This window comes from Uloborus diversus, unplaced genomic scaffold, assembly GCF_026930045.1.
Source record: "Uloborus diversus isolate 005 unplaced genomic scaffold, Udiv.v.3.1 scaffold_1165, whole genome shotgun sequence".
Classification (NCBI taxonomy): Eukaryota; Metazoa; Arthropoda; class Arachnida; order Araneae; family Uloboridae; genus Uloborus; species Uloborus diversus.
This window is the reverse complement of record NW_026557838.1, coordinates 43,385-60,671: the sequence shown is the minus strand read 5'-3', so window position 1 is coordinate 60,671 and position 17,287 is coordinate 43,385. Positions and strand designations below refer to the sequence as shown.

Genomic DNA, 17,287 nt, shown 5'->3' with positions numbered 1-17,287 from the left:
AGAGCAAAATACTATTCATTTAGAAACGAAACCACGACATTAAAGAATATACAAATTTGAGGAATTTCCGAAATATGAAATTAAATTTCACATGTTTAAAAAGATTTATCTGTTAGTACTTTTTTTTAACATCGAGTCTAAAGCCTTCTCTGTATGGCTATTGGAGTATGAACTGTTTAAAAAAATGTAGCCACCTGTAATCCCCTTAAACTTGTTTTAGTTATTTTGGGAAGTTTTAATTATTGTGGGAATCTTTTTGGGATACCTTGGATAATGCTCCCTCTCCTTACTTTGTAAAACGGTATGTTACTAATTTTTGTTAACCCCCTTGCAGTTGGACAGTCCAAGAATTACACGTTAAATGGACGAGACATCTCGTCATAAACTGCAAGGTGGTTAAAGCGATATTGTCCCCAGATTCTGAGATACTTTTGGTCACCATGAAATGCCGCTCAACAGTTTCATCCGAAATGTTTCCAAAATAAGTAGCAAAATTTGGCGATTGTTTGAAATTGTGCAAAAAGAAATATTAATAAACGTTTTGCGTGTTTATGGATTTGCCTAATTTAGTTGACGGATTAGTTTACACATTAAAATTTTTTTAAAGATTCTTTTAATGGCGATATTTTGTTTACATGGCGAAAGCTGAGATACATTATTATGAAGTCTTAGGCTTAAAAAACAGCGACAGTTGAAATAACTGCCAAATGCATCAGCTACTGAAATCTTTCTGCTAAAACGTTTGGCAAGATTTCTGCTAGTAGATTGGATAATGAGAAAGTGTTCAATCAGCACAAATAATAATAATAATAAAACATTAATTACATTAAATTCCCATTTCAATGGAAAATAATCAGTCAAATCCATTTACCAATCTTGTGGAAAAACGTTTCTTTAAGATTTGACTTGAAAAAAGCCTTAACAGTCAGACAAAACGCAAAAATATTAAACAATAAAACAATTTTAGATATCGACTAGAAGTTCAGATGATACACTAAATAATGACAGGGTTCATACTCTATTTGGATGAAAAAATTCCACGACTTTTCTAGGACTTTTTCATGACTTCATGAAAATTCATGACCTTGTTACATGAAGAGTACTACTTAATATCAAACTTGGCTTTTTTTTTTTTGAAATTGAGCATCAGCAAAACTTCTATGTGAATGCCTTGATTGAAAAAATATCAGTGTACACCTAAAAAACGGAATAATTCTTACCTGTTTTCATCATATAAGTTTAAGTTAAGTAAAACTACACTGAATGATGCTTTAATGTCGACTATTTTTTTATAAACAGGCAGAATGATAATGATTGGGGAAAAGGTTGAATGAATCATTACTGAGTTTCATTAAATTTGCTTCAAAAGTTGCTTTTTGGTGTCAACTTGACAATTTTTTGGTTCTTTAAAATAAAGCCACATTCTTTAGTAAATTCATGTTTCTAAACCAGATATTTATTTAAAAAAAATAAAAACATTTTGTAGTAAATAAATCTTTTGATATAAATGTACTTGTTTACTTATTTGTACATTTTCAAATGCATATAAATTAATAGGTTCAGAAATTCCAGAACATGTTTGAATAATGACACTGAACATACCAGTGGGTCGCATGGATTAATTTTGCGGGCCATATATTGGGCACTACTGTTTTTGAGCATTAGAATTCCCCTATTTCTGTATTCTATCGCATGACTAAAGATTGTCCAAAACCTTCAACAAATTGAGATAAACTCTGATAAATTTTAAAAAAGATTTAGGAGTGATGGAAACGAACTTGGATGCAATATTTTTTGAGATCATTCAATTTTCCAGTTTAAATAGTTTTCATGGTACTAAATCACTCAAGATTTCCAATACTCTTTTAGCTACTGTTATTTTTCCCCAGAACATTTTTCCACGACTGAGAATAAATTTCCATGACTTAGATTGAAAATTTCAATTTTCCATGACTTTCCAGGATTTCCATGACCCGTACGAACCCTGTAATGAATTGAGTTGATGAAAGCCTTCGAACATGGAACTTAAAAAGCTTATAACTTGTTTTTTTATAAATCTTAGAACTTTCTAACAGATGTCATCTTCATCAGAAAAATCAGCGCATTCGATGGACACAAAATGTTAACACGTGCAAGTATTTTTTTCACCCCCTTATTGGAGCATTTATGCAAAAATTGGGATTTAAATTAAAATAAAAAAGGAACCATCAATGGGATTTTTTTTTTCGAACTGGTCTATAAACCTTCCCAGTACCAAAAAGAGCAAACGGTGAAAGTTTCAGTAAAATCTGCCGGGTAGATTCTGAGACTTTAGGGAACACACACACACAGCCACACCATTTACCAACATCCATTTTTATATATATAGATATAGAAGAGAGATAAACAAACTTAGAAATGTTGACATTGATTGGTGGATGCATGAGCTGCATTCAGGGGTGCCCACAAGGGGGGATTATGGCGCAAGTTGCACCATCAATAATTTTTTTTGGGGGGGGGGGGGATTTTTAAATTTTTTTAAAATTTATTTGACTAAACTTATTTATTGATTTATTTTTAATTTAACTTATTTATTTTAATTTAATTTTTTATATTATATTATATTTTTTTATTTAGTTTGTGTGTGTCATTTGCATAGCACAGAACTTTTCAAATAAAATAATAATAATTAAAAATAAATACATAAAAAATATTTAAAAAAATAAATTACATAAAAAATATTTTTTAAAATAATTTTTATAAAAAATGTTTAAAAAAATAATAAAATAAAAAAAATTAAAAAAGGAAAGAGGTTTGAGAAAAATTGGGGGGGGGGGGGGGGGGGGGGGGGAATTTTTGCCATTGAACTGGATGGGCACTCCTGGCTGCATTGGTCCTGAAATTGTTTCAAATTGAACTACAATCGAGCACGATTAATGGAATAGCCAGTTTTTCACAAAAAATTACTCTGGTAAGCAGGATATATCATTATCCAGAATCAAAATGAAAGATTACAACGGTCTGGTACATTGAAAAATCGGGCTCAACTGTTCATTTCTTTTTTCAAACTCTGAAGAGTTTGTACGTAGTGGCATGACTAAAAAAATAGAATGTGGTTCCTCAGTCGCTTATCAAGCATTTATATTGTTATGCAGTGTAGTTTTCAAAAGAAAAACATGCAAATTTTGCTTTTTTAAACACACAAATCTAATTCTCTTTACAATTTTATCCATATCATATAGATGTTTAAATTCACACTTTATTTCATAAACACACAAAAAAATTCCAGTACATTTCCAATTTAAAAAAAAAGTTTCATTTACTATCAGTTTTCAGTCATAAAATTTACAAAACCTTCCAATCAAATACAGCTAAGATTTGGTGATTGTTCCTTTGCCCTTATAGTTTTGACCACCACTGTATAAAGCGAACTTTCTGAAGAAGTGTAGAAAAAAATCTGGAATATTTTTACATTATCAGAACATCTTTTTTCAGGGACCAGCAGAAAATGAGCTCCAAAGAGGAATAACGTATGAAATGAACAATGTAAAATTGGGGTTCCACTGCATTGGGACAAGTGTAAATTTAGTGGAATAAAGGAAAGCTGTTGTTAACAATGTGGGTAAAATTTAAAATGTTTATGCAGGGGGAGGGAGGGCAAGATTTCAAACAGGGAATTTTAAAATGTGAGAATACACAGGTTGTAGTGAAAAAAATTTTCTTCCACGCAAAAGTTAGTGATGTCTTCTCAGCTTCCAGGGGAATCTTCCAACTTATAAAGCACTGAAACAAATTCTACAATGAAAATTACTCAAGAAAGCAAATTAAGGTTTTTACCTTGCATCCATCCCATTGTGTTGACTATTAATGTTTCTGAAGAATGTTCCTTGAAGTATTGCTGAGTTAATTGCTTAATGCTTTTGAAATACATAGGCGGAGAGGCTTCAGCAGAAATTGCTCCAGTAAAAACCATTCTACAATATGGAAGCACATTGTTAGAGCTCATAATATTGAGTATTAAATTAAAATATAGGGCTCTCACCAAGAAAGTGATGCAAAAAAGTGACCAACCAATAATCAACTATTACCACTAAAACTAAGTACAGTCGGACCTCCATATATCGAAGTAGCAAGTTGCCGGAAAAAAATTTGATATATAGAAACGATCTTATTTTATCATAGAAATCTCCTAAAACATTAAAATTAAAGCTAATTTTCGTGCATGAAACCCAATTTATAATTTATACACGCATCGAATTAAACGAAAGTTAACAACTGAAAAAATAACAGAAATTACATTTTTGTGCCTTCATACATCTTCATTCTTCGGCAGTTCAACTTGATTCACAACATGAGGGGATTTTCGTTTTGACAATGTAATCGAGAGAAAAGTAAAAAAATTAATCTACTTAACTTGAATGATTTTTACTGAAGCTAAAAAGACTAGGAATGATAATCAACAGATAAAAAGGATAACTTGAAGCTGATTTTACATAAGATTTGAAATAAACTTGAGGGAATTTAAAAACTCTAGAACGGAACAATGACCTATTTACACACCCCTCAAACCCAGATTTCTTATGAGTTTCTTAGCAACCTTTAGTAACCATAATTTTCTCCCCCAACCTTCATTTTTCACGAGACAAAGTCTAAAGTGAAAAAAAAAAATCTACGAAAGTCTCGAAATTTTTTTCGATACATAGAGATTTTTTCGATATATAGAAACAATTTTTCTATGTAATGAATATTGAAATTTGCTGGAATTTCGATATATAGAAAATTTCGATATGTGGAAGTTCGATATATGGAGGCTCGACTGTATATAGTTTTATCACATTTTAAAACTTAATCTGCAATGTTCTAAACCTAAAAAATACTTAAATTTTTAATCTAATCATAGAAAATATTATCGACCAAAACTTCAAAATTAAAGGCATTTCACTTTGACTATCAAACATAAACACACAGAATAGTACAATAGTACACATTTTTTTTAATAACTTAACAAGAAAAGCACAGACCATATATTTTTTTGACTGTTCAAAAATACAAGAAGAATTTTTAGCCTGACTATTCTTCCATAAATTAACAAAATCAGTTAAATAATTATTTACACACAAAAAAAAAAAAAACAGTAATCACAAGAAAATAGCCACAAGCAAGTCACGCTGCCAAACTCAATGCCGTCAGGGGGAAAAGGACTTTCCTCCTCTAGATCTTGCTGCGAATCCTGGCACTCAGCAACGTTTTTGGATGTTCGTAGAAAAATTTCAAATATTTGTCACTTGTTTAGATTTTTTTTCCAGTTAACAAAAAAAGCGACAAAACAGACATTTTTACCAAAATAGTGATGAAAAATGAATTTTGACATTCAGAAGTGACTTAAGTGACCAATGAAAAAAAAGTGACTTTTGGGAAAAAAAAAGTCATTTTGGGAGCCCTAAAAATAGGAGTCAACTCAAAAGCAATGCTTCCCCCCCAGACCAAGCAGTATTTGTTTCATATATATTCATATCTCATTCATACATATATAGTTAAGTGTAACTTACTTCATTGGTTTCCGCAGATGACTGAAAGGTGGTCCTACATAAATTAAAAAAAATTAGATATTCATAAAATAATTGAATAATAATTTTATTTTAAAATGATGAAAATGCAATGGCGAATTAAGGAAATAAATTTTTTTTTTCCTCTAATTGGAACAATATTTTTTAATCACCTTTAGTTCATAAAAAAAAAAAAAACTAACAGGTAAGAAAATGTCAGAGGAAAATTCAAAGCAATTATCTTTGTTGGCAAGACGCCTGGCAAAATTTCTCAGATCCCTTAGAAAATAATCTGAACTTAAGACTCTCATAAAAAGGAAATTAAAAACCTTTTTTTCAGAAATTTACCAATTTGGACATGTAAATTTACTGAAATAAAAAAAACATTTGTCAGGTTTGAAGGGATGTAGATGTAGCTAATACGAGGGCAGATCAAATATTAACTGGAATTTGACTCTTACGTTGTTGTTAGTAAAAGTGGTGACTTGTCAATATGTTGGTGGGGATATCTAAAGAAGGGTTTTTTGTTCGCACACACATTGGAAATCTGGGCTGCTTCAGTACCCCATGAATGAGCAAGATGTGCACAAGTCAGTTGCGCAACGCATCATTATTAAATTTTTCGCAAAGATGGCACCAAACCCTCTGAAATTTTGAGATAGCTTTAAGCACAGTCTGTGGAAGAAACACATGAGTGGGCTGCAAAAATTATGGCAGGACATAATTTTTGCAGCCCACCATCCTCAGGCAGGACAATAAGCCTGAGGAAACAAATTAGGAAAACAAACCTGGTGAAAAACCACAGACAAGCATCTTTGCAGACAATATTGTTACCATTCATGACATTACAGAAGAAGGAAAACTAATGCAGGCTATTGCTGTCATCTTTGGGACGAAGCACAAGCTGCATACAACCTGTGATATTGGTAAGCGATACGCAAAGTGATTCTTCTTCATGAAATGCAAGGTCACATACTGCCGCTTTGACGAGAAAAAATTGAAGGAATTTCATCGGACATACCAAGAAATCCCGTTTGTACAGTCCAGATTTATCGCCCTGTGGCTACCATTTGACCTAGGAGGACAACAATTTGATGATGGTGCAAGTATAGAGGAGTTATAGTGCGCAATCAGCTCTGCACACGTCCCTTTTCTTTCTATCGTGATGGCATCAAATGCTTACGCATCTGTTAGATAAAATGTGTATTAAAAGAAGGACACCATGTAGATAAAGGATCACTGATGTATACTTTTTGGTTGATGCAAACAATTTTTTTTTTAAGAATTCCGGTTTACATTTGATCCGCCCTTGTATGTTATATATGAATAACACACACACACACACAAACCAAAAAAAAAAGAAATCCATAAAAGAGACTCTTCTTTTTCGTTAACAGCACCTGGGAAGTAAAACACTATTTTTCATACTTTGCAAGAACCAGAATTTTCCTTCAGGCCCATCATTTGGGGATCAGGGTATGTCAATCAGGGTTCATAACCCTTCAAGGAGAAAAAAGTTCAAGCACTTTTTAAGAGACAACTTTGCAAGGTACTACTGTAAATTCATACCAGAAATATTGGTGGATACTATTAACTCAAGTGGTGTTATCATTTGGTGGATACTTGGCGATATATTGCTAGTCTTTTGATCGCCAACTTGGTGACAAATATGGCAATTTTTTTTCTTCTTTTAAATCTCTTCTTTTCAATCTTCTTTTCAATTTGACTACTGTTGGTGATATTTAGAGAGTAAACTATTGAATCACATTAAAATTGCCAGTAACGGTGAAATGACCTTAAATTGGAGTAAAAGGAAGTCAAATCAGTGGTTGGAAAAACTACATTTATTTTGCAGCGAACTACAACTTCTTCGTTACGAATGTAGTTAACTACAACTACAACTACTTTTTTAAAAATGTAGCAACTACAAACTACTTTTGAAATGTAAACGCTCCTTTGCTACTTTTTACAAAATAAGTAAATAAAAAGCATACAGACTAGGGTGCCCCACAAAAAATGAAAGTCCATTTTTCTAGTTGCATATCCTCTTATATTTTTCTTCTTATGTCAAAACAATTGTTAAAAAAAAAAGTTTCATGCAGTTTGAACAACGGCAACCCGTGCCGACCTGCGTCTGAAAGGTTAAGCCAGCACTTGTAGGTATGTCAGGACAAATTGAAAAAAAAAAAAAAAAAATTTTTTTTAGTAACTCGAAATTTTTGTTGATAAAACCTTGCCTCTATATATCCCACATCCCACATGCACCATAAAATCAATTATTCAAATTTAAAAAACATTTAGATATCTCACACTTGGCCTAAACTTTATAATTTTCTTCAAAAAATTGATTTTTTTTTTCTATTTATCTACATTTTAATTGAAACAAAATATCAAGTTCAAAAATTATTAGCGAACACATTTTTCAGATCAACACACACATTTGTAAATGAATAATAATATTTAAAAAAAAAAAGAAATTTAAAATGAAAAATTTAACTTAACCTTGAAAAAATGCATATCTTTGAGTACTATGTAGGAGACTTAAATATTGCAGGAGAGCAAAAATTTCTGTTTAACGCTAATAACCTACTTTACTTCTCATATTTTTTAGCTTGATAATTTCGTTAAATTTATCTTGCTTTTTAAAAATTTGTATATAAAAAAAAGAAAAGTTAAAAAAAATTATTAATTTTAGGCCAAGTGTAGGATACCTAAAAGTTTTTTTTTTAAATTTGGATAAATATGTTTGTGGTACATGTGGTACTATAGGGCAAACGTTTTATCAACGTAAAGTTTCAAACTTCGAAAAAAATTATATATTTTTTATTTGGTCTAGTACACAGAGCTGGTTTTTACTCTCAGACAAAAGCCAGACTGTTTGCCGTTGTTCAAATTATACGAAACATTTTTCACAATTGTTTTGACTTTAAAGGAAAAATACAGAGGGTGTGCGATTTGAAAAATCAACTTTTGATTTTTCGGGGGCACCCTAATACACACACTCACTGTATGAAGATTGAACAGAAAAAGGGATAGATTGATAAATTAGTTCATCTGAACATCGAATACTACTAAGAATTATCTATTATTTCTTTTTTCTTTTTATTTTCCCCAAAAATGTCCGTTATCATACTTTTATAAACACTCTCCTGCTCGTATTTATTGTAAGCCGGTCAGGTCAGTTTAGTATCATCTTCTATAATATTTACAGCTTCTTTATTTGGTGAACACTGTAGAAGCACTATTTTCACGATTTTTCCGTGCCCATCGTAATTATGAAAATGTAAGCTTCACCTTCACGAAATACTTTTGTTTTTCAATTTTGGAAAATTATTGGAATTAGTGGAAAATTCACGAAATTTTCCACTTGCGAAATCACCGATATTTTAATTTTCGCGAAAATAAGTGCTTTTACAATCTTGGAACAAAAATCTCTTTGAAATTTAAAATGTTCATCCATGGGACATTCTCGGCAGCCAGAAAAAAAAAGGAGTTACAAAATTGGCGGTTATCGCTAATTCATATACTTTCTTTTTAAGTCAAGCTCTATTGAAAATAAATATTGACGAAATATGAGAAATACAATGACAAACAAACTAATGGCGTCAAACAGATATAACGTATGGCGTTAAAACGATAGATCTGAGGTTAGCTCGTATTTTTATGAGCTTTATTTCTCATTGTATCCGCTGATGCACTTGTGTAAACCTTGCACCAGTCAAATTCGTTTGAACTTTGATTCTTCTTTTTTTCTTCGGAAGTTTATTTAAAAGTAGTTTTCTGAAATCGCTATAAACTACTAATTTTTTGTATCGAACTACTCGCTACACTACTTGTTTCAAAAAGTAGTGCACTACACTAGAAACTACTAAAAAATGTAGCTACTACAGTAGCGTCGCTACTTGTAGCGCTCTACTTCCAACCACTGAGTCAAGTGATGCATACATCAGCTCATTTTTTTTCTGCTAAAGATCACTTTATTTTCCCACAACGTGTTCTTTTTTTCCCTCAATAACAATAAAATATATTTAAAAAATCTGTTACTCAGCACTCTGGGAGGAGGCACGGGGTCTTTTATTTGAAACATTAAAGGGGGGAAATCTCTAATAATGACAATTTAAAAATTACCTATCATGCACTTGTCAACTTTGCTCAAACTGACTACACCAGGTGGAGTAAATTCTGGCTGTCCAGGATCAGCATCCAGATAAAACACATGTGAAAACCTGTAATCAAGATCCATTTAGTCAAAAACAAGTAAACTTTTGTTTTCTTGAAGATAATATACGACAAGTAAGGTACACACACCAGTACTGCCATGGGCAGGTAAAGGGCAGTAGCTGCACATTTTTCATTTTTGTCATCTATTGTATGTTAGCTTAATTGTACAAGCTTGCTTATTTGGTTTCTGCTGAAAAAAAAACCTTAAAAAGATGTCAAATTTCAACGTTTCTCTATCTCTAGTATTGAAACCTACACACATTTTTTCAAAAATCTCGAAAACTCATTTTTGCATATACTGCTCTTTACCTGCCCACGGCAGAGTAGTGCCCAGTGCTTCAGTAGTGGCCACTTCAAGGTTTATATCTGTAAAAGAAAAAAAAAAAGGATTCCAGGTCTTTCAATGGATTTAAAAAAACATCAAATGAGGCAGTGAGAAGCAAACGGATGCAAATGGATATTTTCAAGTTTTGATTAAATCGCGTTTAAAGATTAGGTTCTAGGTAGGCTTTCATTGATTTTTTTTCCCTAAAACATGCTGTATAGCAGCAACTACCAGGGCTAACTAGTGCCATCTCTTGCCACAAGATAGAGGAGAGGTTGACCTACCATGTGAACTGGTTATCTCCAAATTTTTAATTTTGCCACTTACATCCCTTTGCTTCTCACTGCCTCAAATGTGCAGGAGGTATTACCTACTGCATGTTTGAATCCATTGGGAAGCCTCGAGAACCCTATTTTTTCAAATACAAACCTTGAAGTGGCAACTACTGAAGCACCATTCAGCATTGGCCGCTACTGGTGTGTTGACCTTAACTGCTGAAAATTTTGAATAAATGCATGTAACTAAACATAACTTCATTAAATCACACAAATTTGCAGAATTAACGCACTTGTTTCGGGGTTACACTGGGCCCTTTCTCCAATTCAAAAGAGATGAGCTTATGGATGAAAAGATATGCAATTTTGTTGGATATCTTGACACCCATAACCTAACGTTTTTTGCATTGAGAAAGGGGTTTCTTGTGACTATGAATCATACGTATGCAGTTCTCTGCAATTTTTTTAATGTAATATTTATTTTAACTTTTCTCTGCATAAAGTTTCTTTTTATATGTAATAAATTCATAATTTGAAATTTCAGAAAAAAAAAAGGTTGCTTGAAGCTTTTAAACAGCTGAAAACAAATCATATCATATCACGTAGCCAAGCATAACGTTGCTTTTTCTTTCAGGTTTTTTTTTTTACTTATAGCTCGATGGTGGATATTTATGAAAAATTAAAATATAAAATAAAATTTGTTTAATAATGAGAAAATTTCTGAAGGCAGCAAAAACTACATTGTCTCTTAAGGGAGGGGTAGGGATTTGCACTTTCAAAAAATTGATTTTATCTTTTACATATTTTCTTGCAGTTAAACATTCGAAAACTATATTTCCAAAATTTCCAGTCAATCCAAGCAAAATTCCCAAAATTATCGAGTATTTAGTCTCTGCTCCTTCAAACTGTAGCTCCGACAGCTGAAGAAGTCTAAAGCTATGGACGCTCAGAACCTCAGTGCTACTTGCTTGGAGTTAATTAAAATTAAATAAGTATCAGTAAAAAAAAAAAATGCTGAGGACATCGAAGCTGCTACAGGGATTGTACTTCGTGGATCTGGATTCAATGGTTTTAGCTTCTATAACATTTAACGTCTTGTTCTCAAAACCACTTTTTCAAAGTGTGTTCATTCCCATTTTAAAAACTACTGGTCTGATTTATTTTAAACTTGATACACACATTTTGCATATAAAAAACTTCCCTTAAATGTTGGTTTTTAGAATTTTTTTTTTATTTTAAATCTGTTTTTTACTTACAAAATGGCAGAACTTTTCGTGAAAAATAGCACTTTTAACTTAAAATAGCCGAAAAATTTTAGAGTGAAGAAAAAAAAAACAGACCGTTGAGGGGAGGATTTATTAATGCTTTGATAAAATTCAAATACTTTTTGTTTTCAGATAATTGTCAGCTGAGATAGTGAACACGGCAAATGGTCTTTCTCCAAAGGCGCTCTGGGAAAAATTTTAGTCTGTGGATATTTTTTTATCAAAATTTTATAGCATATTCTTAAAACTATATATAATAATGCATAAATGGTTTTAATAAATTTAATCAAACCCTTAAAAAAAAAAAAAAGAAAGAAATGTGACAAAAGTGTATTTTTTGAAGCTGAAAACCTTACCCCTCCCTTAAATTAGACACTTAATAAGAGAATCATACTTACATTTCCAACAGCCTATTGATAATAAAACGTGCAACAGTAGATTTTCCAGTATGCGAGTTCCCACAAATAACGACACGTGGAGCAGGATTTTTGGCGTTCACAGCTAAGGGTGTAAAAGACCATTTGAAACAGTACTGAACAAATTTAACTATACATCAACTCCTCCTGTTCAGAAAATATTTTTAATACTCAATTACAAGTATATGCCTTTAATTTAACAAATAGTTAATATTTTCAGTAAATGTAGTCTAAGAACAAGCAAAGGCATATACAAATATGGGTTTTTCAATAAAAAAAGATATAGGGATTGAAATTTGTAAAAAATGGTTTTTTTCTACTAGTTATCGAGTGCAAACGTTTGAAAAATAATTAACATCCAACTAGTCAACAAATATTGCATACACGTGAATGCTCAAGTCACGAGAAAGGCTGCTTAGCATCAGAAGCTAAAAAAAGTTTCTGCATTGAAAAAAGATTTACATTTTTACTCTTGAAACTTATGCATGCAATATTTTTGTATTTTTGTGTTAAAAATAATATTTATTATTATTATTTTTTAACAAAGTCGTTTAATAATCGGAATTCAATATTCCAATTCTTAGAATGTCCCAAAAAAGATTTTTTGAACAAAACATTTCTTAAGTTACTAATATTAAAAAACAAATAATGCTTCAGTTACAACAGTAACTGATATGATTGTCCAAACTTTAAGAAAGCTTAAGTACCCTTTACATTTTTGTATAACTGACAAAATTTCTAGACTTTCGACTTATTTTATTTTTCCAAAAGAAAGTTCCTTCATTTCAGAAATCTATCACCATTCTAAACGTTTTTAACAGCAACATAAGTTTAACTCTATTAATATCTTCGTTCACAACATCTTTGGTAAGCAATAGAATAAACTTTGAGAATGGTGCTGGCTTGAATAAACTGGAGTGGAAATGAATAGAAATTTTTCGAATGAGAGTGGCAAAACAATGAGCATAAAAGTCCACAACAAAAAGTAAAGTATGAGAATAAAATAAAAGTTGAATATAACAATACAAAATTATTAAATTTTAAGCTGTAGAATGGCATAGTGAACAAAAATGAGCGAGTTTTACAGAAGCAGATGCAATTGGATTTCAATATGTGTAAAAAAAACTGCCTTTTAAAAGTGCAATAGCAGTTAAGAGTAGGCTTGCCAGATTTTTGAAATGTTCAACCGGGACACCAGAATGTACTCCCCCCTTCCTCCCACACACAGTGTTGCTGGTCTTCAAAAGGGTACACACATTTTGGCCAGTTTTTAGAGTGTTTTTTAGAGGGTAGTTCATTCTCAATGCTATGAATAAATGGTTACTAATTATGAACCAAAACCAGGAAACACTTTATTTCTTACACATTTATATTTACAGATTACTTTAATTAGAAGAAAGACTTTAAATGAGGGATGAAAAGTAAAATAATGTTTACATTGGGTAGAATTTTTTCGGTTTTGATCTTGTTGTAAAGATATTTACAAAAGCTAGTCCAATACTAGTTTTCCATGTTAATGTTACAAAGGATTGTAACATTAATTGTCCAAAAGAATCTTTCACCGTTAATTATTTAAAAAATTTTTTGGACATCTTTTCTCCGATTTATTTTTTTTCCAGGACGCGAAGTAAACCGGCCGGGACACCAGCATTTTGTCTGAAAACAGGGACTGTCCTGGTGGAACTGGGACGTTTGGCAAGCCTAGTTAAGAGTTAAGAAGTATAAATATTATGCCTAATGCACACAATTTGGCAAGTATCGCCTAATGATAGTCGTATAAATAGTAGTTTAGTTTGTAAACAAATTATTAATAATATTTCTTTTTAATTCCCGTTGCTTTTCATTTTAAAAATGTCCAACAAAACTTGCAGTTAGCTAGTTAGAGCTAACATTTTTTTCCCCCGCAGGAGTCATACATCTTTTACCCCAAAATTAATCTAACTTTTACTTCAGAACCCAGCTAAGCTACTAAGAAGAAATTTCAAAAAGTACATACAAATAGCACTTAGTAATGAACAAAACATAAAAATGCAATCATACTTGCTTTACGCATTGCATGAGCAATTGCTTCAGCTACTGTTACATGATCGACTGTGAACTTGATGACCTGATGACTAGACTTCTTCTTTATAAAATGGCGATTATTTTTCCAATCTGTCGGAAGCCATGATTCTCTTGGATAGTAAATACTAAGAATCTTTAACGGTGATGTAAATGCTGCTCTTTGTAGCATCACAATGACAGATGAGTTGCCACATTTTTCAAGAATTTTAATTGTATCCTCCTTCCCTATAATTTCTTTAAGAGCTGTTTTTATACTTTTACAGGTTTCTTTCGTTTTCCACATTGGGTCTGCATGCAAAGTGGTAAGCTCGATGAGTCCAGTTCTTTCATAAGAAAATATGGTAACTTTTTCACTCAGGGAAGTCATGTTCCACCCCAAAATTGAAATGCCACCACTAATAACTTTAACATCAATGAACTTATGAAGAGTTACTGAAGTCGGATGCTGAAGAACAACAATTTCAGCACTTAATGATGGAACACTTGTAACACTGAAACGAGGAAAGAAATTTACAATATAATTTTGCTTCATACTATACAACAAAATTGCAAATTATTTATGAAGTGAAAACTTTGCTACAAACATACTAATATCAAGAACTCCAATAGTTGTTGCATCTACTGTTTCACTTTAAATTAGTGAAGACAACAATCAGTCATTTTTCATGAAAAATGATCTAATTGTTTTTCATGATTAAATCATCCTGGTAGAAATATTTTATCACTTTTTAACAAAACAGCAAAATAAGATATGCTTTCAAGTTGTCTTAATTTTTACAAATTTTAGCTCTAATTCTCTCTTTTTTTAATATGTTTTAATCCTATAATATTCAATGCATCATTGTAAGTTATTTACACACCATTGAATTTGTGATGTTTTAGGTTTTCATTTATAAAATACCTTTTTTCTTTAATGTTAATAAATGCAGAACAGGAACCATTTATCTGTGTCTGTGCTTATATTTTGATTATCATCTAAAACACTAGCATTAAAAGATTATTTTTGAATTACGACAAGATTTATAAAAACCAGGGCTGGCAAGTTCCTGCCGAGGCGGTTAAAACCACTGGTAGAAACCGGTTAAAACCGGCATGGCAAAAACCACTTTCTGCCACATTTGCGGCAGAAACTGGCAAAAACTCACAAAATAAAAAAAATTAAATTATTGACATGCAATAGGAAGTACATGGAAAAAATTATTAACCAAAGCACAATTTAATTAAGATATTACCACAATTTAAAATTAAATGTTACATTGTTTGGACCCTGCAGTTGCTTCTTAGTAAAGGTGGTTTCTAAAATCTAAACAGTTTCTCAATCTAATATGTACAAATGAGAAACTTTAGAATATTCCTTCAACAGAAGAGCTAGCAAGCAATGCATGAAGGAACAAGCAATGTTCGTGAAACTTTCATCGATTGTATATATTTTTTTAACTGGTTCACCATGTAGTAACTGGGGTAGTGAGAGAAATTTAACTGGAAAATTAAGTTTCGAGAAATAGGGACAATTTCTTTTTTTGCAAAACTGTGACATTAAGGTACAAAATCTATCTTAATATTTATTGGCAAGTAAAATTCTGGCATTTTCTTCTTGAAGCACGTGATAATTTCGATCACAAACAATTTAGATGAAATATATGAGTGAGCAAATTAAAATCAGAAATGCCTTTTAAATTTGTATTTCGCTCCTCTTTCCTGAGCACCTATATGATTTTTCGTCCTTTGTTAGATTAATCCAAACATTACGAGCATCTGCAATTGAAAAGTTCCCTTCTCAAACTAAATCAAGGGCATTAGCATAGGATTTTATTTTTTTAAATGATGAAATGAAGCTTAATTTTTTAGTTTACTTAAATGAATATCATTTAGCAATCACTTAAGTAATTAAAGATGCTTTTAAGTTTTTGCCAGTTTCTGCCGTTTATAACCAGTTTCTGCCACTGGCAGGGCAAAAACTAGTTTCTGCCGGCAGAAAGCAAATCCTGATAAAAACTAAAAACTAGGTTACACTTAAAACTTTAATCATACAAAATTTTAAAACTGAGTATTATTAAAAATTATAATACAACTATGAGACAATATAGCAGAGAAAAAAATCCGACAATCTGCTAGAGTGAATGACCACAATACAAAAAAACACGAGAATTACTGAAATGAAATAACCTTCTGTTACAGGTGGATATGTTTACTCTCTTCTTTTTCAGAAAAAAAAAAGGTAAACAACCAACCATTTATTAAATCTTTAAAAAAAAATACTCAACTTGAAGCACCACTCTCAAAAATTCTCTTACTTTTTTAACACGCTTTTATTAGCTTCACCCGTATGTATGTATCTTGTAACGGAATCTTTCAGCTCAAATTTCCCCCACTTCCTGCGATCGGATTCTTTTCAAATTTGGCACGCGACCTCAGACCCGATGACAATGCAATGTTCTATAATCAAATTAATTAATAACTTTTTTAATTGTTAGTTTCCTCCAATTTTAATCAATATTTTGGCATAAATCCAACAATGTGAAAAAGGAAAAATTTTAAAAAATACATTAAAAAATGCTCTCCAAATTATTTAAAAATATCAGCAAAAACCTTTAATTTTTCTGCATCTGACAAAATTTGTTCCAATGTTCCAAGATAATTAGAACATGAAATATAATTGTTTTTAATTAATTTCATGCCAAATTTAGGTGAGCCTTCAATTGGAAATTCATTGCTGATCAGACCATTGTTGAACAAAGCTTTCATTCAAATGCATCTCAAATTTTCAAAGTAATATAAATATGATTTCCGCAAACATATACATCGATGACTCACAGTAGCTTCCCATCGGGGTGTCCTTGTCTTAACTTTAAGATAGTTTAAAAAACTAAAAAAACACGCTTTCGTAGCAAAATGAACTAAAAAGTGAAAAATAATCTTTGGATGATAGTAGTTGACCAATCATTTAATTTTAATGTAATACAAAAAAGCGTGGGGGGGGGGGGGGGGCTTCTTATCAGTCGTCTTGAATTTCTTCCATTTGTTGTCCAAGCAAAAATGTAAATAGACAGCACCCCACGCTTTTTGTGTATTACATTAAAATTAAGTGATTGGTCAACTACTATCATCCAAAGCTTATTTTTCACTTTTTAGTTCATTTTGCTACGAAAGCGTGTTTTTTTAGTTTTTTAAACTATTATTTTCTTTTTCTTTTTTG

At 31.5% G+C, this 17,287-nt stretch overlaps 1 protein-coding gene across 1 annotated transcript in view; it reads right to left on the bottom strand.

Moving 5' to 3' along the window:
• Nucleotides 1–3,816: 3,816 nt before the first annotated feature.
• Nucleotides 3,817–17,287, bottom strand: part of LOC129232339 (polynucleotide 5'-hydroxyl-kinase NOL9-like) — a gene marked incomplete at its 3' end in the record, with an annotated part of 29,639 nt that continues 16,168 nt past the window's right edge. The window contains exons 3-7 of the mRNA XM_054866491.1: nucleotides 14,068–14,582; nucleotides 12,010–12,112; nucleotides 9,654–9,751; nucleotides 5,529–5,562; nucleotides 3,817–3,953 (exon numbers count right to left, since the gene is read on the bottom strand). Of these exons, the coding sequence (XP_054722466.1) occupies nucleotides 3,817–3,953; nucleotides 5,529–5,562; nucleotides 9,654–9,751; nucleotides 12,010–12,112; nucleotides 14,068–14,582 (887 nt within the window). The remainder of the gene's footprint in view (nucleotides 3,954–5,528; nucleotides 5,563–9,653; nucleotides 9,752–12,009; nucleotides 12,113–14,067; nucleotides 14,583–17,287) is intronic.